Here is a 24,451-nt window from a genome sequence, read left to right on the forward strand (position 1 = left end):
CCAGCAACACAACTGTAGCTGTATAACTTTACAACAGCAACATTGCTTTAACAAAAATGCAAAACAGCAAGACTTATTTTACATAAAAACAAACATTTTAAAAATGCTGTCTAATCGCTCTTGTGGTACTTTGATGTCATACACAGAATGGTCTGTGCAGTGCTGCTTCAGTCAAACACCTTTTGTGTTTTATTAGGAGATGCACAACAGTTCTTATGTGGCTTTATAGGTAATATTTTCACTTACACAGTTTAGCGAAATCAGACAATATTGTGTCTAATATAAACCACAATATTAACTTCTTATTATTGAATTGTTGTAAATAAATATCACATTTGGAACTGGTCAGTGCTCAAAAAATGCTGGGAAATCACTTTATGTAGCCCCAAGAGTGATTACTGATAAACTGTCTGAAAAAAAGAAAGTCACGTTTTAGAGAAGAAAAATCTCAAACAATACAATACTCAAGTAAATTTACTTAGTTACTGTCTGCCTCTGCACGTGGTCTGTGGTTGTGAGGCCGGTTGGATGTACTGCAAAATTCTCTGAAACGCCTTTGGAGATGGCTTATGGTAGAGAAATGACCATTCAATTCACGGGCAACAGCTCTGGTGGACATTCTTGCAGTCAGCATGCCAATTGCACGCTCCCTCAAAACTTGCAACATCTGTGGTATTGAGCTGTGTGATAAAACTGCACATTTTAGAGTGGCCTTTTATTGTGGCCAGCCTAAGGTACGCCTGTGCAATAATCATGCTGTCTAATCAGCATCTTGATATGCCACACCTGTGAGGTGGATGGATTATCTCGGCAAAGGAGAAGTGCTCACTAACACAGATTTAGACAGATTTGAGAGCAATATTTGAGAGAAATAGGCAAAAAAAGAAAGTCACGTTTTAGAGAAGAAAAAAAAATTATCCACTGACTTTCAAAGCTGCTAATGATTTTCTACTTCGAGGATCTTGATAGAGATGTAGTGGAGTGAAAAGTACAATATTTGTCTTTCAAATGTAGTGAAGTTAAAGTCATAAGTTTCCAGAAAAAATAATACTCAAGTAAAGTACAGATACTCAAAAAGTGTACTTAAGTACAATACTCAAGTAAATTTACTTAGTTACTGTCTGCCTCTGCACGTGGTCTGTGGTTGTGAGGCCGGTTGGATGTACTGCAAAATTCTCTGAAACGCCTTTGGAGATGGCTTATGGTAGAGAAATGACCATTCAATTCACGGGCAACAGCTCTGGTGGACATTCTTGCAGTCAGCATGCCAATTGCACGCTCCCTCAAAACTTGCAACATCTGTGGTATTGAGCTGTGTGATAAAACTGCACATTTTAGAGTGGCCTTTTATTGTGGCCAGCCTAAGGCACACCTGTGCAATAATCATGCTGTCTAATCAGCATCTTGATATGCCACACCTGTGAGGTGGATGGATTATCTCGGCAAAGGAGAAGTGCTCACTAACACAGATTTAGACAGATTTGAGAGCAATATTTGAGAGAAATAGGCCTTTTGTATACATAGAAAAAGTCTTAGATCTTTGAGTTCAGCTCATGAAAATTGGGGGCAAAAACAAAAGTGTTGCGTTTATATTTTTGTTCAGTGTATCTATCTATCTGTCTATCTATCTATCTATCTATCTATCTTACAAAAAAAGGTGAAATATGTTTATATCCCTGGACATAAAAATGCACACAGAAACCCATTTTCACCCATACACTTTGTGCTAACTTGGTGACGGCTGTAATGTGCATTTTTTTCCAAGCAAGAAAAAGTTCAAGGCCATAATAACGTTCAATGACAGCAAGCAGAAGTACAGTTATTTGCTTTTGTTTGAAAGGTCTGAAGCCTCATGATGAAACAGACCACAGCCGCTTCAGTATGTTTTATGACTCGTTTGCTCTAGTAAAAACTCCTAATCACAGCAATCATCCCCACGTGCAGGGATGTTTTGGCAGAGTATTTGCCTTTCATCCTTTCTTTAACTTAATACACACAGCCTGTTCTTCCAGTGGATCTGTCACAACCGATACAAGTCCAAAACTCACACCAGAATATTAACTGTGATAGTTCCGTTTGTGTTTTTGTATAATAATGATGCCAGTGACTGCTAATGTTAAACTTAATGATAATAGCCATCAACCATTTGTATCCAATATACAATACTGTTTTTTGTGCTTTATTATGTCCCAATAACAGAATAAGAGATTAAAAAAAGTTAACATTTAAACATAAAACCAGTAGTGTGATTTGGGGGCGGGATTATTTGTTGCTCCAACCAATGGAAGACGGGGGATTGTTCTGCCAAACTTTTAGAAAACATTATTTTTGCGATCCATTGAGGATTATTTTGGATGGATGGATGGATGGATGGATGGATGGATGGATGGATAGATAGATAGATAGATAGATTGATTGATTGATTGAGATAGATAGATAGATAGATAGATAGATTGATAGATAGATAGATAGATAGCTAGATAGACAGATAGATAGATAGATAGATAGATAGATAGATAGATAGATAGATAGATAGATAGATAGATAGATAGATAGATAGATAGATAGATAGATAGATAGATAGATAGATAGATAGATAGATAGATAGATAGATTGATAGATAGATAGATAGATAGCTAGATAGACAGATAGATAGATAGATAGATAGATAGGTAGGCAGGTAGATAGATATGAAAAATATGACAAAATAACAGTCCATGATTTTAACTGACCGTGAGAAACTCAAATAAAATAATATTTTTAATGATCATGTCTGCTGTCTTATTACTTAAATTCCTATATTCAAACAGCAAAGCCATAAAAACAGTGTTTTTTCAGTTCTCTAGCCAATGGCACAGCAGATGTACTTTTGACTTTCTCTGTTGGAGCCCATCTCTCAATACTGAAGCCGTCTAATGAAGGAGCTCCTGAACCCTGCAGGCATATCACTCATCACCTCACTCCCAATATAAATCACTGGAAAACTACATGCTTACAGCCATGACGACTTTAAGTCAAAGACATGCCGACACTCTGATATCAGGGACAGCATCTTGTTACACAGAAGGAGGTGCCTCTCAGCTTTATGATTGCCTTTATTGCCATTACTTCCAAGTTAAGTAAGTTAATATTATGTGGTCTTTGTGTTTCTTTCAGAATATTAATAGAAATTTCACTCAATTAAAGGAATTTGTAGTAAACAGAAAAGTAATAGGTTACTCATTATTGCTAGTGTAAATGTTTTTGTTTTTATAGAGTAATAATATTTTTTAAATTATTTTTACATTGTATTTGCTTTATAGTATAGTATAGTATAAAAATAAATATTTTAATAGTAATATTATATTTTATAATAATTAAAAAAAATATTCTGACCAGTCTGGCTCAGCAACACTAACTCTACCAATGGTGTGAGTCTGGGATGGGGCTACATGTTTTTAGACCAATGGCAAGCAGGGGGATTGGCTTTGAAAAATCCTTTCTTTTTGCAGTTCCATTCGTAAAGGACTGTTTTATAAGATTTTCCAAATCAGATTGGATTCTGGACTGTAACTCTTGTATTGTGTAGATACTCAAGCAAGTTTTCCCTCGGTTATCTCTCCAAACATGAGAAATGATGTTCGCTGTGCAGAAATGTCCCCATGCAAGAGCACACATAGAGAATAATAGAACACATATGTGAACCTGCAAGTTCAGCCAAAATACACAAGACATTCTCTGTAGCAGATGTGTAGGTGGCTAATTCGTATGAATTCGTATGACTTCACTCGTACAAATTCATACGATTTTTGCTAAATCGTACGTATTTTACAAATTGCACAATTTGTATGAATATGTACGAATGACCTACACGTAATCCCGCCACTAAACCTATCACTGGGGTCTAGACAAACCGTACAAAATCATACGAGTGAGGTCGTACGAATTCATTCAAATTAGCCACCTCGTAAAATACGTGCGAATTGGTCATGAGATAGTGTTGAGATTGTATGATCTTTGAAAAATATTGGTCTTTAAATGCAAGATATTCTTGCTGATTTACTTGCTGTTCCATAACGTAAATATTAACTTATAATATTAATGCTACATTAGTAGATTAAAGTCACAGAGATGTTCATTGCTCACAGATCCTTTCACTAATATTGCTGTAGAATGAAAAGGTTCTTTGGATGTTTGCAAAATGTATGAGAACAAAGTAAGGATTAATTGCTATAATTAAATTACTTTATTTATAAGTGTTATTTTAGTGTCATTAAGATATGCATAGGTTTTATGAATATTTTGAATTAATTTTTATATTTTCCATTTTAATTTTAGTTAAAGGTTTAGAAATGTTTTCTAAAAATGTTTTTGTCATTTTTATAAGTTATTTTTTTTAATTAATTTTTCATTTCCGCTTTAGTAAACTGATGCACTATATTAAGGTTTTTATTTAATTTCTATTAAGATTTATTTCTAGTAACAGAAATGTTTATTTTTGATTTTACTTTAAGTGGATAAATTGAATCAGTATTTAGTGTGAATTTAGCAGCTTTCACACCAGTGCAAATAATGGACAGCTTTAAACTGGATGATAGTGTGTCACATTCAGTTTAAAGAGTGTATATGCTATCTAAAACAATTTGCCAGACTTGACAAGGTTATCCTCCCAATGAAGTCTGGGGCTTCGGATTGTTTTTATTAAGGAGCAAAGCTTTATTTTTTCAGACATAAAGACATCCATATGTCTTTATGTAAAGGCATGCATGCTGCTACAAAATCCCCTATGTCAACATATGTGTTTTTTTAACTCTACACTATTAGTTTTTGCATTCACTTCATGTCAATTTTGACATGATATTTATCTGGAAACAAGAACATAAAGGGATTAACGTTGTTAGCTCGTACTAAAGTCAAGATGAATAGCAAATTGACAGCAGAATGTGTGGAGACTGAGAATCAGTCACTTCAAAAGTGACTTTGTACTTGGATACAAATGATTGGTGATGCCTATTATCATTAAGTTCATCATTAGCTGTCACTGCCATCATATTCATGAATTATATGATGAGAATGATTGCTAATGATGAACCTAAAAGTCACAGTGCAATGTCTCAGCACAGTTCATACTGTTGCTCAATATTTATATGATTCATCAACTGAAATAGCTGCACCGCAGATAAAAAAAATGAACAGACAGGTCACAGTTTTTTGGAGATAAACACTGAAATAAGTAGAGGTGCTATAAACAGAAAATATTTTATTTTATTTTTTAACTCCATTGAGGCTTATTTCAATGTGATGATTTGAATTTCTATGATTAAAAAGGCCTATTTAAAAAGAAAGAAGAAATAAAAAAATGTAGATGTGAACAAATTCATAAAAAATGAACAGAAAATTCGAAACAGATGGAAAGTTACAAGCCGCATAATTTAAAGTAAACTCAACAGCCAAAGATTTGCTGATCCTTACAGATAAAAACGCATTCATGTCTCTGAATGCAAGCACCACAAAATATCATGTGCACGACAAGCTCAATGACAGGCTCATACAGTATATATATATTCAAAGAAACAATATAAACAGCTTAAAAAACAAACAAACAAAAATGACCAATGTCTCTCTTTATAACCACCATCATTTCAAGTAGCCCTTATCTGAGTTGAAGTGGGGTGTGTGCCACATAGATCCAAGATGTTACTGCATTGGTTTGTAATGTGTAAACATTCAATGCGGTTTGAAGTAACAGTGTATTTGCAGGACAAACACACTGTTTTACAACACTGTCTTTCACTTTGGATCTTCAGGTAGAGTGAGCCTCATTCATCTCACTGTCTGGGTCTGGAGTGATGCCTGACCAGTCTCACTCTCCGCCTTGATCCTGCATTTTAGTCCACAAACACACACATATAAACAAAGCTGTTCTAGACATTTATGGTTCATTTTCCTATTATTGCATGTTTTGGTATTAGAAAAAAAAGATGCTATACTAAAATTTGTACTGTAAGTGTCTTGATATAAAAATAGCACACACAAAAAAAAGCTGAAACACATACCTTGTGGTTGTCTGATGGCAGCTCGTTTTTTATAACGGCCCTCTGAGGAGAAAAATAATTCAATTAAACCTTGGCCATTAGATCCATCCACATATTATTCACACAGTTGTGAAAGCACTAACCCTTGATGATTCTGGTGATTCTCTCCGATTCTGTTTCAAGCAGGTCTGGAGTGTCCTTGAAAGATACAATCTTTGAAAAATCTGGTCCTAAAAGAATAATAAATAATAATAATAATAATTCATCATGTATGCATATTATATATAATATTAAATCAGACATGATTTTTATAATTATAATTAATGTAACTGAAGCCAGTTACTATACTCTAAAAAATGCTGGTTTATTTTTTTAACCCAAATGCTGGGTTCAGCATGTTGGGTCAATTTATTGGGTTATTTTTAATATTTTTTTTTACCCAGGTGCTGGGTAGTTTTTCTGTAACTAAGTTGCTGGGTCATTTTTAATGCTGGGTTATTTTTTCTACCCAACCGCTGCGTTGAGCCTGTCTTCGAAGAAACAACCCAGAGTACCAGTCTGAGCGCGGGCTTTTTGCGTCCTACAGAAGAGAGTGGTTCTCAGCACCGCCGCTGATTTGGGGCACTTCTTCAGCGAAATAAAGGTTTGTATATAGTTTATTTCATTTATAAAGTCTTTACTGTCCTGTAAATTATATTATTTTACACAATGCAACATAAGGACGAGATGTCAGTTAGTTGCGTCAGCAGCGGTCGTTTCGCACGATAGAAACGCCTTTTGCCTTGCATAACATAAATGGATTTTATTCGTTATAATACTGACTTTAATTTAATTTGATGTTAAAACAAATTTTCTAATGTCAGTACTGATTGTTTATGGGTAGATTATGTAGTCAGTCACGGCATCTTTCAGTTACGAGTGAAACACGAGGCCGCGGTCTGAAGTTCGCAGTTCCCCCGCGAACAGCAGCCCTTCACCGGCTCCGAGTAATTATCACTATTTCAGTAAAAGTGAATACAGAGAACGTTTGCATACACTTTAATTAAAATGTTACTTTTTTATTTCTAAAATGCATGTTGAACGAGTTTAAATGTATGTAATATTGTAAACTTTGCTGTATTTACCCAAATAAATTCAATTAGTCTTTTGTCCATATAACAATTTATATATATATATATTTAAACACTAAAATGAAACACTAAAATCTGTAATATCAGAAGTGCAATATAATTTCTTACCTTCAATTATCTGCAGTTCTGGCCGAACTACTCTGGTAACAGTGGTTTCCCCATCTGGTGCACCTTTGAATACAAAAAGATGAATATTTGATTTGGTTTGAAAATTTAAACTGCATCTTACCACTGTTTGATATATTGTGTCTCACCTTTAATGATCTGAGGGTCTTTCTTAATTACTCTAGTAAATGTGGTGAGCCCTGGTTCAGCTTCAAGCAAAAGCAGAAGTCAATGACACAAACATCTAAGCAAAACATAACTCACATCATATCATCATTTGATTTATTAGACCTTACTTTCAACAACCTGGACCCCTGGTTTGATTACTCTAGTTATGGTGGTGATCCCTGGTCCACCTTTGAGAACAAGAAGACATGAGAACAATGGATGCACAAACCTCTGGGTGAAAGTCAGACCAACCATGAGCCAAATCAGTGAGTAATAGTCAATAATGAAAGCCTTAATCTTACTTTAGCTGTACTGCTTAAAGGTTCTAAAACTGATTCTTTCTTTTAGCTGAATCATAAGTGCGATCTTGCCAAGAATGAATCAAAACCTAGCAAACATAGAGTATGGAGTTAAATCAAGAACATCTGGAGTAGAGCCATGTGTATGAGCCATGAGAAAACCAACGGGGCTTTATTCTGTTACGTAACTAGAGACTGTAATCCATGGGCATAAAATTAGACAGATAAACAAACATTAAACAATACTAAACGAGGACGAACCACCGCGTTCACAGCTGCTCTCAATAAAAATGTCAAGCTCTTTAGGAAGCTACAAAAGAGTCTTACAGATCCCAAAGCCCTTCAAAATCATAAATCACATTGATTCAGTGGCATGAAAACAAACAATATGGGAAAGAACATGATTATTGCATATGCCAAGGATTATGGGTAAAAGTGTTTGGCAGAAGAGAAAGACATATCTGAAGAAGTTGTGCTAAAGGGGAAGATTTAAGAACAGTCTCTTTTTTCAAATGTAAATGGCTCACCGATTCAGTGTCATTGAGTTTGATCACCCTTTATATACAATTATATACATACACAAATTGTATCCAATTGAAAATGTTTTTTTCATTAACTGAAATAAAGCTGAAATCAAATAAACTACAAATGAATTAGATGAAACTTCAATTAGAAAAGCTAAACTAAAATAGAAAAGCACATAACAAAATCACTAAAACAAACTAAGTTCAAGTGAATTTAACATTTAAAAAATACATTACTAATATATAAATGATATTAAAATAACACTAAAAAGAGTCTACAATGCAGTTAATGTCAGAGAAAGGGCAACTTTTATCATTTCAGCAACGCTGAGGCTTAAATATAGCCATTTATTATTAATATGTCAATTATAATTCATACACAACCCTCTTGGACTAACCTCCCTGAGTGATCGCATCAGTGATTTGTTTGATATCTTCATCCTGGAGGATGTCTACGTCACCATGCTGAAACCTCTGCACCTTGGTTTCATCTACAACACATGGACACACAATGTTTTAATGTTTTATCAAAAACTACTTTGTTTACAGCCATTCTGAAACAAACTAAACTGTTAAAGTATTGGTAACTTGTCTATTTTCTTTTGAGAACAGACTTTTTGTGTCTCTTTTTTTAATCCAGTTCTTACTGCACAAGAATCAGTTTTCAAATGTTTGATAAAACCAACTGGACATTTTAACCCTAATGTACTATACAACGTAACTACGAGCCTACACAATCAAATAAAGCTGTTAAAATTAATGACCTTCGCCCATGATTCTCTTGATTTCTCCCTCAGCGTCAATTTCACCATCAGATGAGGCACTGTGAGCTGAGCAAAAAAAAAAAAAGTTACCAAAAAAAAAAAACCTGTGGTTTGTTATTTTCAAATTAACGATGCTACTTAAAGGAATAGTTCGTACAACAATGAGAAAATCACTTGCTCACCAATGGATCTTCTGCAGTGAATGGGCGCCTTCGGAATGAGAGTTTAAATAGCTGATAAAAACATCACAATAATCCATAAATAATCCACACGACTCCAGTACATCAATTCATGTCTTGTGAAGTGAAAGCTGTGTGATTGTAAGAAACAAATCTATCATTAAGAAGTTTTAACTTCCGTCACTTATGTCCAAAATACCTGTCCATAATCCATAAAGGTGCTATATAATAATCCTCCAGTGAAAAAGTCCATCATCTGTTGTCCTCTTATATCAAAATCAACCAGTTTACAACTGTCTTGGACTGTTATCAAGTAATGTGGATTACTTGTGGATTTTCTTTGTGATGTTTTTTTTATCACAAAACGGTTTTGACTCTCATTCTGACGGCACCCATGTACATGTAGAAGACCCATTGTTGAGCAAGTGATCTAATGCTAAATTTCTTCAAATCTGTTGCAATGAAGAAACACTCTCAGGCCATCCATGAAGTAGATGAGTTTGAATAAGTTTGAACATACTTTCAATGAGCCTTGTGACCTTTGTAACAGACGGCTTTCCTTCATCAACTCGTCTAATTTTGGTGATGCCTGGTTCTCCTCCAACCATTTCTTTAATTATGGTGATGCTTGGATCTCCGTTAGTTACTCGTGTAATTTGGACGCTTGGATCTTCTTCAACCACTCGTGTAACTTTGGTGACGTTCGGATCTTCTTCAATCACTCGTCTAACTTTGGTGACGCTCGGATCTTCTTCAATCACTCGTCTAACTTTGGTGACTCTCGGATCTTCAATCACTCGTCTAACTTTGGTGACGCTCAGATCTTCTTCAATCACTCGTCTAACTTTGGTCACGCTCGGATCTTCTTCAATCACTCGTCTAACTTTGGTGACGCTCGGATCTTCTTCAATCACTCGTGTAAATCTAGTGACACTTGGATCTTCTTCAATCACTTGTGTAACTTCAGTGATGCTTGGTTCTCCTCCAATCACTCGTCTGACTTTGGTGACGCTCGGATCTTCTTCAATCACTCGTCTAACTTTGGTGACGCTCGGATCTTCTTCAATCACTCGTGTAAATCTAGTGACACTTGGATCTTCTTCAATCACTTGTGTAACTTCAGTGATGCTTGGTTCTCCTCCAATCACTCGTCTGACTTTGGTGACGCTCGGATCTTCTTCAATCACTCGTCTAACTTTGGTGACGCTCGGATCTTCTTCAATCACTCGTGTAAATCTAGTGACACTTGGATCTTCTTCAATCACTTGTGTAACTTCAGTGATGCTTGGTTCTCCTCCAATCACTCGTCTGACTTTGGTGACGTTCGGATCTTCTTCAATCACTTGTGTAACTTTGGTGACGATTGATTCTCCTTTGATCACACGTGTAACTTTGGTGATGCTTGGTTCACCGATCACCACCTTGACATTGGGACCTGAGGGAAAGTTAGAGATCCCATCAGGTGGCATGTCAAGACCATGACATTTCCCAAAATCTTCTCAGTACTTGTGAAAAACAAATTATTTAGAGACATTTTGCTTTTCTTGGCATAAAGCATGACTGTTTTTTAGATACTATTATGCTGATTAAATTAAAATTAGTTTTGTTTCCAATGTTTTTGAATCCAGTGAGCCATTTGTCCTTGCTGCTTTTACTGATATGAACCACAAGTAAATCAAAGATGAGAATGGAGGTCTATGCCAATTATTAATAATCACTGGCACTGTCAGAGCTGTTAATGAACACCAGGCCGGACCTTCTTTCTAGACACTGCAACGGGGGTCACGTTTCTTGCTACTGCTGGATTCATAAAACATACATTTGTATAATCTGCCAAAGATGAGCTAAGACATAGTGCACATGGAAGAACTGTCTGTGGATCAGGATCATAAGGTTTTTGATTGCAGGCTCAGCTCAAATGGTACTTTGTGTTTTATGATGGAATTCAAACTGTATGAACAGACTGTATATAAGAAACAACTGTACAAAATAAAACTACATTGCAGACAATAACCCAAATTAGGGATCGAAGAAGTAAGCAATCGCAATTAAATCATTTTTGTTTAGTTCATAGGTGCTGATAATGCTAATAATTAAAACAGTTGTGCTGCTTAATATTTTTGTGGAAACTGTGATTTTCTTTGCATCGAAAGAAAGTTCAAAAGAGCAGCATTTATCTGAAATACTAACTTTTCTAACATTATTAATGTCATTGCTGTGTTTTTTTTATCATTTTAATCTGTACCTGATGAATATTAAGTATTCATATCTTTAAAAAATATCCTTAAACTTTTGAATGTTTGTACATACAGTATAATATACACGTTTGACACAATCAACATTTAATCAACAGTTGACCCATTTACTTTGACATGATATTGATTCTACTCTGTGTGGTTTTAAAGACAGATTGGAACCATTGTGACACACAGATCAGTAAATAAATGACACATGCAAATGTTACACTGTAACATCAACTTATTAAATTCAGCTGTACAAAGACTCCAAATGATCTGACTTTCAGTAGTCCCATCTGTATTTCATTTAGAACTAACTTTGTCATTAAAAAGATCTTTCATGGAAAAAGCTGGTCTATCATTTACTAATAAATAAGAGTCCCGCTATGGGATTGGGTCTTTTACAGCGTACCCTCGCAAAGCTTCTGGCAATTCTAGATCCGATTTTTCAAGTCCTATGATTGTAAAGTTACATAAAAGGATTTACAGTTTTAGCTATTGTCAGTATTTTGATATTCTATACTATACATTTTAAGTATTGGATGAACCAATGTTGGGCTTTGACAATTACACATATTAGCTCTACAAAATTGTGGGAGTTTAATTTGATGAAAGGTAGCCAGTGAATGCCTGCTACTGTAGTTTGAGATCCAAAGCTCTGCTTCAAGTCGTAACTCTCAAAAATACTGCCATTACCTAAGCTTTAATCAGTTTTTACCTTCTCAAATACACATTTGAAGCCAAGTTTCCAATAATATCAATTTACATAAATTCCATTTCAATTTGACCATACTGAACTTTGACATTCACTCCTACCCAACACATAGGTCTCCTGCCATGGTCTGAGGCAAAATCCACTGTCTCTAATGCCTTTTAATCGGCTGTATCTGTCCAGCGACTGCCAGAGGAGATGCCAGTGCTGGTTCCAGCTAACAGAATAACATGTGCTCGCTCTTCTCTGGGGCTCTATGAAGAATCGGTTTTCTTGAAATGCAGCTGAGGCAAAATTCAGGCTTGTTGTATTGGATAATGATTGAGTAAATACACAATTAGAGCTCAGCTCAGTATTGCAAATTGAAAAACTGCAAAAACTGAATAAATGCTTATAGATGTAGAAAAGGGGTAAGTGGATGAGAAAATAATGTATACCTTTCTCAATGACATGTGTTGTTATAGTCCTCTCTGCAAGGCGAAACACAATATTCATTAATAAAAAGCATGTCCAATGTAATCCATATGCCGTTGATAATATTATTATGTTATGTGGAACATAAAAAGAGAAATGGGGGATGAAATTGAACTTACTGATAAATGTAAGTGGAATCTCATGATAGGTGTATCCAGATACAAACTACACAAAAACCAAAGCAAAAAATAGAACAAACTGATAAAACTGGTATGTGTGTTTGTTCGGTGATGTACTGAACTGTAATGGATGTTATATAATGTGAGTCAGTGTTCAGATATGATGTGTGTTCTGCTGTACCTTCAGCTGCATGTATTTGATGAGTCTCCTCAGCAGAATCAATATGTCTTCACGGCCAACTGGCAGATCTGTGAAATGCAGTAAAATGATTTATTAAGCTCTAGGGGACTGTGTCTTATGGTTCAGGAATTGTACAGTTATATAAAAGGGGAAAAAACAGATATATTGAAGATAAAGACCATCTATGCAATTGATTTTGATGGTAAACGTCCCTTCAAATAATGACATTTTAAATAAATATTCACATATAGTCCATGCTCATTGCTGATAATAATTCACCTTGAGGATATAATATGGTCTTCACTACATGAACCACTCCATTGGATGCCATAAGATCAAAATCTGGAACCTCCACTGAATTTACATGGATGGAGTTGTTAACCTGAGAATAAGATGGTGTTAATCATTAAATTACTTTTTTTTATAAGTAAATTAAACAAATGAGGAAATTTTATATATATATATATAAAAGACATAAAATGTACAGAAGAATAATAAATACTTTTTTTTTAAATAAACAATGTTGTTCTCAAAGATTTTTTCAAGCCTAAGTGGGATGATTTTATAAAACCCTTTGAAACATACAGACAAATATAACTTATTAAGAGGCCATATTATTAAGAGGTCATTTCCTTGTTTTGGCTCTGTTTGTGAGATATCTGCGTATAAAGTACATTTACATTTACAGTGCTGATATCTGTTTCCAGCAAAGGAAGTATCTGGACATTAGGAGACCTATTGTTCTTGTTTTTAGAGGGAGTTGCGGGTAGAGGCGTTTCTGAGATTTGAGCTGTGTTTGATTGATGCAGTAAACTGTCTGGAAGTTATGACATTACCGCTGTAGCAATGCTCCAAATACACACACAAAAATGCCCTATGTCATAGACCTTCAGCTATACACAAACACAAAAAGAGAAATGTTCTTAGCCCTAATTAGGATGAGATGATGTATGTTTTTTTATAATCAAGTCATACTCAATGTAACCTGGTAGGATTTACGTGAATGGTCTGGATTTGGTTCATGGAAATTTTTGAGAACAGACACAGGAAATTTGTGCTGCGTCTAATTGCATTGTCTGACGATAACAGCATGTCAGGTCCTTCCTCTCTTGTGCAACCAAAATATTAGTATTGGCTCAAATTTAAAAGTCATTCTTTCAGAGTCTAGAGTTTTATTATGGAGTGTGCAAAGGCCTTTATACATTAATCTTGTAACTGGAAAAGCTAATTATGGGACATCTTTATCATAATCACTGTTGGGATAAAGCCGACATTTGAGGAAATTTCTACATTTTCACTAACTACAGTGTTTAATCAGATAAAGTTGGTTTGTGGTTAGTGCCTAAAAAACCTGAACGATAAAATACCCTATCTTAAATTAACAATCCCAGTGTACTTACAGACAGCACTTGAAGGTTGTGGCCCTGAATGGTCTTGAGAAGATTAGTCACTCCACCCTCCAAGCCTCCATTAATAAAGACGCCATTGCTAAAGTGGTAGAGCAGGATCACCCTGAGGACGTTGATGTCGCCTGGATAACAGAATAGTCATAATGTCACTGTGAGGAAACAAACCTAGCAAAAGTTGGACATCATCTAAAAAAAATTGAGAACAAAAGGTTTACTTTTCAGAAGAGTGATGTCTTCCTCTGTCAGGGTGCCAAAGGCAGCATCTACAGGAGCAAAGAGTGTGTATGATCCCTCCTGCTTCAGTAGATCTGTCAGTCCAGCACTCTCCATCAGAGACAGGAAGATTCTGGAATAATTCAGCCAGTCTATGAATTATTTATGCTTGTAATAAAAAAAATAAAAAAAAATAAAAAATCTTAATTTGTATGTAATATTTTAATATAATTTTATTTTACATTATAGTACTTTAAAATGTTTTTTGAAAAACATTATATATATTTTTTAATTATTTTAATGTTAATTGTAATGATTTTAATTACATGCAGACAGTGTCCTGTTAAATTATAAAAATTGTTTCACTGTATTTAATAAATTAACTTTTTTACAGTTTAGATAATAAAACACTTGATAATAGTAATCATGTGAAGTCATGATGATAATCTCACTTGAAGCGTCCGTCTTTCAAGAGCAGCTCATAGATGGTTGTCTCGGATGGCTGGATCAGTGATCGCATGAGATGAAGGACTCCGTTACTGCCCTCTCTGCTGCCTCTGACCATACATGCGTTCTCAATACACACAGCCTAAAACCCACACAGAAAAAAGAGAATAAAATTATAGCTGTGCCTTGGACACTAATACAATATAGTTAGACAAGGACAGCTTTAAGGTCTGTGAACTGAAGAAAATATAAAAAGAGTATAACATTTAACTGCCTGCACAGTAAACATTTAAAAAGTGCTTGTTTTCACTCATGGAGTTTACACAATAATTGTTTGCAGGTCCTCAATCTTTCACTAATTCTCTTTCTCTAAGTCTTTCTCTCTCACCGTGCGATAAATGAAGACTCGGAGGAGTTTTCCTCCCAGGGTTTCGAGAAGCTGGCCGCTGTAGAGGTCACTCAGAGAGACCTTGAGTTTCACAATGTGGTTTTCTAGAATAATCTTCAGGAGACGCTGATCCATGGACATTACCTCATCTGCATGACAGGTGAAGACACTTTAAGTTATGGTGACATTTTAACCAGACTGTGGGGCATTTAGAAATGTACCTATATTAACTACAAACTGAAGTTACAAATTATACATTTTTCATCTTTTGCAGCCTTATGTTAAAATGCTTTAAAATTATTTTTTCTATCATCTATCTATCTATCTATCTATCTATCTATCTATCTATCTATCTATCTATCTATCTATCTATCTATCTATCTATCTATCTATCTATCTATCTGTCTGTCTGTCTGTCTGTCTGTCTGTCTGTCTGTCTGTCTGTCTGTCTGTCTGTCTGTGTGTGTGAGTGAGTGCATATTTGTCTCTGTATTAAATTATGATTTCATTTAAATTATAAACTAAATTAAATTTAGAAATTATATATAAATATAATATAATAATATATAAACATAAATTAAAATAACATAAAATGAATAAAATAAAATTAATTAATGATTAATTATTGTAATTATACAGTCATGATGATATTTATTTATATATTCATTTATTATATACACATAACAAATACAGTGCATATATTTTTTGTAAAAAAAAAAAAAAATAGAAAAAAAAAGTGCATTGTAACATTTGAAATATTTCTCAGTTTATTCAGGCCTCTTCTAAAAGAAAAACAAAAACTGAAAAACAGACTCCTGGTGAGTGCTCACAGTTATCTCAGCAGAAACATCCTGTATTTTGCTCATAGAGTCATGAGGTCAGCTCACCAGAGAAGGCTCCATTCAGTGGTGCAAGAATAGTATACTCAGTTTCAGGCTGCATGGCGGCAGACAGGCCGAGCTCAGACACCATGTCACTGAAGACGCTCTGAGATTTTCCTATAAGCTCCATCACCTGCTTGGCTGCAAGACAAGACACACACTTATCACAACTTTAAATGATTTAGATGTTATATCAGTGACATTAAATCAGTATATTTTAATATATACAAATGTACGACATAAGGATGTAAAAATAAAGTCAGGCTGAACCCAGTGGGCAGGTACAGAGTCTCACCTGAGTCAGGCATGAGCACCTGGTCGATCAGATGAATGACCCCATTGCTGGTGACAATGTCCTTCTTCAGCACCATCTTGATACCATTGACTGTAAGGCTCTCGCCATCACATCCGATCTCAATATTACTGCCCTCAAGAGTCCCATAGATGGAGCCCGCCATAATGGCCTCAGAGCACTGCACTGAGTTCAGGAGGTGGTACTTCAAAAGGGCTTGAAAAATAAACAGATGAAGAGAGATGGAGAAAGTTTAAGCGACAGATCGAACGATAAACAGTGCGCTGACCTGAACTGCTGAGATGTCTTTATCGTCACAGTCCAGTAAGCATCAAGATATAGACCACTAGACAGAGACAATAAAAAAACAGAAGCTCATGTTGTCCAATGGGACACCCGCCCAGTTCTTCCTGTGCGGAGGCAATGTGGTGGAGAGCTGAGACTCTTACATCAACTGTGATATCACTTTCCCAGCAGCTGAGCTTATTTCGCCAATTTCCTGCATCTGTTTAAGCTGTACATGTATGTGCAGTTTGACAACTTTAAGTGCTTTGCCAAACCAAAATCCAAATCAAACAACCTTCTTAAGACAGGTCCTATTCATCTACACTTCTAAACTTTACCACATGGGCTATTGGGTAACAGTCAGCTGTGGCATGCATCGTGGTACTCTCGTGTGTTAAAGACTGACACAGAAGAGACGAAATTGTTGAATAAAGTCGTTATATTTGTTTTCTTTGCACACAAAAAAGTATTCCCGTAGCTTCATAACTTTACGCTTGAACCACTGATGTCACATGGACTATTTTAACAATGTCCTTACTACCTTTCTGGGCCTTCAACATGTCAGTTGCTTCACTGTCTATGCAGGGTCAAAAAGCTCTCAGATTTCATCAAAAATATCTTAATTTGTGCTCCGAAGATGAACGAAGATCTTACGGGTTTGGAACATGAGGGTGAGTAATTAATAACAGAATTACTACCAATTACTGTATGACAGACATTTTTTGGTGAACTGTCCCTTTAATTGAGATTGTATTTCCCCCTTATTAATATAGATTTGCATATAATGATCCTAAATGTGAACCTACAACAGATTCGAAATATTCATATACAATTTATAAAACGTCTGTATAGACAAAAATGTTCTTAAATGCATCTCTCTTTTTAAATTTCCACTTCATCTTAAATTCAAGCGCATATACGTATTATTACTAGAGCTGGGCAATGATTAATCACAATTAATAGCATTCAAAATAGAAGTTTTTGTTTATATAATATATGTGTATGTACTGTGTATATTTATTATGCATATATAAAGACACACACATTTTGAAAATATTTACATGTATTTACATGTATATATTTATATTCATATAATTTATATTATATAATATATGTGTGTGTGTGTGTGTGTGTATAATATATATGTATATATATGTATATATACACCTTGCTACGTGTACTGCGTTAGGCTAACCGAGACTTGTCATTTGCACTTATATATTGTTGCTTTTTTGTTAGTTTTGACTGCTTTTATTGTCCTTATTTGTAAGTCGCTTTGGATAAAAGTGTCTGCTAAATGACTAAATGTAAATGTCTAAATGTAAATATAAAAATATATTTAATATATAAACATAACATATTTTTCTTAAATATATACATGCATGTGTGTGTATTTATATATACATAATAAATATACACAGCACACACACATATATTATGTACACAAAAACTTTTATTTTGGATGCGATTAATCACGATTAATGGTTGCCCAGCACTAATTATTACTAGAATTATTGTTTTCAGTAAATAATTAACATAAATGCATTCATTTCAGTGACGTAATAATTAAAAAGCAGTTGAAATGTTGCTCAATTGTGCATAATATGAGGCCCTGGGTTCCCACATTCCTAGAAAACTTGGATATATGCAATATGAATTTTCAAAGCATGATTTCTAGACATGAAAAATTGATGGAAATGAATACATTAATAAAATCGTAAGAGGCTATTTCTATATTGACTATATAATTCTTTCAAGCTCTAAAATATTTTATTGGAAGTACTGTTTGTGACTAAAAAAATATATAAATAAACAGAAATGTATCCTCTAATCTCAAATGTGACGAGCATGAATCCTTCTTGAAACTGTTCTTAAAACTTCTGGAATTTATTTCATTATTAAGATATTGTGACTCCTATATTTTCTGTAAACAAAAAAGTGTGGAAATAAGTTTTTTCATTACAGCAGAAGTACCAGAAATACCCTGGCCTAAATGGAGGGCTTTTGATTATTGTCTTGGAAAGTCGGGTCTTGGAGTCAAAAAGGTTGAGAACCACTGCTAGGGTCCTGTGGACATCATGTACACATGCGAGCAAAGTCCACAAGACCACAGGTCCACATCAAGTGAGCCATTTGGACAGGGCTTATTTATTTATTTATTTACCCCCTGCATTGTAAAAAAGTGGAGCTCTGTCTCCTCCTGTGCGTGGCGCGTCAATCTGAATGGAGGCGGGGTGAAGTTACGAGGTCTCGCTGACAGTTTAAGGATCCAGTGGCGTTATGACGTTTTATTATTGGTTAAATATTTGTAAAAACCCTCTGATTTAAAATAGTAATAACGAAATATAATAGAGATATTAAGTTTGGATAATTTTTGAGGGCACACCTGACTGGGCTAGGGTATGGCAACTGCCATACTCTGCCACACGGAAACGCCGCCCCTGGTCTCGAAAGCGTACTGTCTGAAACGTGTGAGGTCACTTGCCTCTGGGCTGTTTTGACAGTATGATTGATGTTTATTTTTGGCAGTAATTTCAACTGGTATCTCTATAGTGTATCTGGCATGCAGTGGGGGAAAATTTGAATTGTTCCAGCGGTTTATTGAACACATCATGAGCGTACAGGTTGATATGTGCTCTTAGAGGTAGATTTTATTGCTCAAAAGGTGGCTCAGGAGGTCTCAAGTTACATTTCATGCAAGTATCATCTTTGTTTTAGATGTTTCTTATTAAATCCCATAGGGAATGTAAAATCTGATACAAATGAGAAAGTAGCAGGCATATATTATCAAAAATTCTTTTTCAAGTGCAAATTCTTTTTCAAAGACAAGTTTAAACTGAAATGTCTTAACTTTAGGCAAATCTGAGTCCAGGAGAGATCTCTCGTGAACCTTCAGAGGAGAAAGATTTGGATGATTTTCCTCATGAAAATTAAAAAAAAAAATTAGATTAAAAATAGAAGCCAGATAATTTCAAAATGTCTCAATTTGCGCTTCATTTAATCTAAATGATGTCTAGAGATGTTGAAATGAATTGTCATGTAAAAAATAAAGTACAGTAATACTTCCAAAAATGTAATATGTGGGAAAAGGCTGGTAAAGAAAACAAAATCTCCTTTCCACGCTAAATATCTTAATTTGTGTAAACAATTTTTAAAAATTTTATTTACATTAAAATCTAGTTTAAGATCATTTTAGATATTTATTAAGAGTAAACACAGTAATTTGAATGTTAGCTAGTAGCCTAAAAGGTGTTCTAATGCACTAAAAAAGAGCAAAGAAGCTTTCTAACAGCTGTCTGCAGATGGCGTGAATAAAATTCTCCCATGACCAACGTTGTTCCTCACTGGTTTTAGCGAGAAATCTGTGGCTTATCATGCCATGTAGGCCTGCTGTTTGTCAGACAGCGCTATGGTTGGAAGCACGCACCTGACACCACACAGATTGTTTCTCTTTTTTATCATGACGATAGCGTCTGGAGGCACAGACATTGCAGCTGTGGAGGAGTTCATCCCCTGACACTGAACAATGTTCCCAGTGTCGGTGAAGGAAGGAAAAAGGAAGCCAGCAGGACCCCTGAGAAAGGCCTGACTCAAATTTCCCCAGTGTGACCAGAGGAGAGACAGCAAGCTGGGCAGCTCCGGACCTATTGCTATCGGCAAATCCTCGAAAATTTGACATAATAAGAGGGCAACAACCCAAATCTGAGCCAACCCTGACAGAAAAGGCATACTGTCTGAAACGTGTGAGGTCACTTGCCTCTGGGCTGTTTTGACAGTATGACTGATGTTTATTTTTGGCAGTAATTTCAACTGGTATCTCTATAGTGTATCTGGCATGCAGTGGGGGAAAATTTGAATTGTTCCAGCGGTTTATTGAACACATCATGAGTGTACAGGTTGATATGTGCTCTTAGAGGTAGATTTTATTGCTCAAAAGGTGGCTCAGGAGGTCTCAAGTTACATTTCATGCAAGTATCATCTTTGTTTTAGATGTTTCTTATTAAATCCCGTAGGGAATGTAAAATCTGATACAAATGAGAAAGTAGCAGGCATATATTATTAAAAATTATTTTTCAAGTGCAAATTCTTTTTCAAAGACAAGTTTAAACTGAAATGTCTTAACTTTAGGCAAATCTGAGTCCAGGAGAGATCTCTCGTGAACCTTCAGAGGAGAAAGATTTGGATGCTTTTCTAAAAAACTAATTAGATGAAAAATAGAAGCCAGATAATTTCAAAATGTCTCAATTTGCGCTTCATTTAATCTCAATGATGTCTAGAGATGTTGAAATTAATTGTCATGTAAAAAATAAAGTACAGTAATAGTTCCAAAAATTTAATATGTGGGAAAAGGCTGGTAAAGAAAACAAAATCTCCTTTCCACGCTAAATATCTTAATTTGTGTAAACAATTTTTAAAAATTTTATTTACATTTAAATCTAGTTTAAGATCATTTGAGATATTTATTAAGAGTAAACACAGTAATTTGGATGTTGGCTAGTAGCCTAAAAACTGTTCTAATGCACTAAAAAAGAGCAAAGAAGCTTTCTAACAGCTGTCTGCAGATGGCGTGAGTAAAATTCTCCCATGACTAATGTTGTTCCTCACTGGTTTTAGCGAGAAATCTGTGGCTTATCATGCCATGTAGGCCTGCTGTTTGTCAGACAGCGCTATGGTTGAAAGCACGCACCTGACACCACACAGATTGTTTCTCTTTTTTATCATTATGATAGCGTCTGGAGGCACAGACATTGCAGCTGTGGAGGAGTTCATCCCCTGACACTGAACAATGTTCCCAGTGTCGGTGAAGGAAGGAAAAAGGAAGCCAGCAGGACCCCTGAGAAAGGCCTGACTCAAATTTCCCCAGTGTGACCAGAGGAGAGACAGCAAGCTGGGCAGCTCCGGACCTATTGCTGCCCAGAGTTTAGTCAGGGGGAACTGGGGGGAGACGCCAGGCAGGGGTGTTTAGTGCTTTTATTATTGACCTCCCGGTAGACACATTCTAAATTTCTTTCATATGTTTCCTACAGTGACCATAGCGGCTGCAGCCATGTATGTTGGAAGACTACAGGTATGAAGAAGAATCGGGCCTTTAGGTTCCTGGACATGCTGCTGCACGATCACACACACACGTTTACTTAGCTATCTAAATGGGGACTCTCCATAGGCGTAATGGTTTTTTTACTGTACAAACTGTATTTTCTATCACCCTACACCTAAACCTACCCCTTACAGGAAACTTTCTGCATTTTTACAATTTAAAAAAAACTTTGTTTACTTTATTTTTATACCAGTTTTACAAATGAGGACATCCCCAGAGGGAGGTTTTTGGAGATTTTGCCAGGTTTAGCTCACTTTTGGGTACAAATTTGTCCCCAAAATATGGTTAAGTAGGTACACACACACACACACACACACACACAATCAAACACACTGAGCCAACGCCCATACAATTGTACAATTGTACAGTGGCTGCAAAAAGGACAGTTAATTGTACAATAGTACAATTGTACAATTAAACCACATCTAAAATATATGAATGTATTATATTAGATAAAATATAAAACATATAATTTGTATATAGGCTTTATATAAAAGGTATTATAAATTAATATCTATTTTTGTCCTCATAAAACATGGAAACCGAACATATGGAGATACCTATGATCAAAAAAGAGAATGACAGAAAAAAACTGCACAACCCAACACAGACATTTCCTGAGGTTTTTCTCTTTTCTTTCACACTCAACAGATCTCTGCCAGTGGAAAGGCTGAGTTGAGCCTGAAAAGTTTTGCCTGCCAATTACTAGTCACCAGTCCCTGCAGAGGCCTCCATCACAGTCTCACAGAGCCCAGAAACACGCTTACATCATCCTCTCAGTGAACATGCAGTAAATTAGTGTGGCATTTGTGAAGAAAACAGAGAGAGAAGCCAGTGGAGCGACAATAAACATGTCATAGTCAGCGCACATGAGCTGCGGTTTATCTGCCATAAACAAGTACAGTAAGATGCACTCGGCTGACAACTGTTGTGTCATCCTGCTGCGAGCTGGGAGAAGAGCTCCAAAGTTTAATATGTTTTTGTATCATAAATCATATTGCTCTAGGGAGTATTTATGCTCTGGACCAGCTTGTTTTGGCAAAAATCCAACTGTCTTGAATCATTACTAATACAAAACAAAGAACAAAACCGATCTGTATGAAGACTACAAAACAGCTTCAAATGCTTCTGCTTCATTCACTTTCCCTGAACACACCCTACAGCACTGAACAAGCCTAACCAATGTAATCCATCACCAATATGACCCACCGTCACCTTCAGAACTACAGGTGCTGTGTCTCGGTGACCCCTGACCTCTAATAAGTCCATGGCCAGAAACCTCGCAAAAGCATAGAGCGTCAGAGTGAAAAGCGATGGATAACTTACGCCTTTTTACCACAGATGGATTTGTTATACCAGTTCCTGCATGTGCTGAAGTACTTTTTCTTGGTCCCCATGACCTGCTGTAAAGCGCACACATTGGGTCTGGAAAAGAGAGAGGAGGGAGCATATGCATTACAAAAAACCCTCTGGGGATGGTTGATAACTTCATACATGACAGACTTACAGGCCACAGGGTGTTCAATTAGGCAGGTGATTATATAGAAGTCCTGACAAATTGCTTTAAATAGCTGACTGAACAAAGTGAAAATTGCTTTTCAGTCCATTTATGTTTTAGAAATGTATGGTTAATAAATAAAAAAGATTCAAATATTCAGCATTGTTAAATTATGTTGATGACACAGATTTTTTACATTGTAAAATAGATACGTGTACGTATGTATATACAGTATATATATATATATATATATATATATATATATATTAGAAATTAGAAATAATTAGAAATGACATTTTTCAGCTTCAGCTTCAAAAACATTTAATAAAATACTTTTATTTATGTAGATATTACTTAAATGAACAGATTTATACTGTGTATAAGATAAATATAAAACTGATTATGAAATACAGTGGGAGTGTGATACTTCTATGTGAAAATGTCAGTTTTGTATTTTCTTTTTTATTTAATACAATTTAATCTAATTTTGCAATTTCATACAATTTTCCATTACAAATATTACATATCTACATAATCTGAGTGAAAGGCAAAAAAAAAATGTCAGGATGATTTAAACACAAGTTCTAATGGTACATTTGACTCATTTTCATACAAATTAGTGTCCAAGAAATGGTGCAAAATCATTTAATGTATCGTACATTTTCTTTGCTCAATGCTGAAGTTTTAAATACCATTCCCCCCAAAAATCCCAGACTTTTAATATGTCATTTTACATTTGTCATTAACAGTATTAACAAAACGGACCACCTTTTCCCAGCCGGCAAAGGTGAACCCTTAAAACAATCAACCCTTACCCTTCATTCTTAGCCCTGATGCGACTGTGTGTGACTATCTTGTCATACGCTGAAGACTCCACCTGGTCCAGGGAGGACAGCGCCAGGATGGTAAAGGTGGCCGTAAACAGGAGTATCATACTGGAGTATCCCCTGCAGATCAAACCCACTGAAAAAACAGAAGGAATGGGAGCAAGCAACAGGGAACCGGCCTTTATAGCAGCCCTCCCCTTCTCTTTC

General features: G+C 35.5%; 1 protein-coding gene across 1 annotated transcript; it reads right to left on the reverse strand.

The window, feature by feature from the left end:
- Positions 1–5,399: 5,399 nt before the first annotated feature.
- Positions 5,400–16,752, reverse strand: LOC107557225 (periostin-like). Its single transcript, XM_016240564.1, has 19 exons — positions 16,540–16,752; positions 16,251–16,385; positions 15,364–15,512; positions 14,981–15,117; positions 14,531–14,661; positions 14,307–14,437; positions 13,186–13,288; positions 12,907–12,974; positions 12,726–12,771; positions 12,570–12,602; positions 9,704–10,618; positions 9,005–9,070; positions 8,639–8,731; positions 7,546–7,605; positions 7,399–7,458; positions 7,253–7,315; positions 6,158–6,244; positions 6,036–6,077; positions 5,400–5,860 (listed from the first exon to the last, which is right to left on the reverse strand). Exons 1-19 carry the CDS (start codon positions 16,700–16,702, stop codon positions 5,808–5,810), a joined length of 2,535 nt encoding a protein of 844 aa, XP_016096050.1. The 5' UTR covers positions 16,703–16,752; the 3' UTR covers positions 5,400–5,807.
- Positions 16,753–24,451: the final 7,699 nt, after the last annotated feature.

Source organism: Sinocyclocheilus grahami, unplaced genomic scaffold (genome assembly GCF_001515645.1).
Source record: "Sinocyclocheilus grahami isolate Dianchi unplaced genomic scaffold, SAMN03320097.WGS_v1.1 scaffold593.1, whole genome shotgun sequence".
Classification (NCBI taxonomy): domain Eukaryota; kingdom Metazoa; phylum Chordata; class Actinopteri; order Cypriniformes; family Cyprinidae; genus Sinocyclocheilus; species Sinocyclocheilus grahami.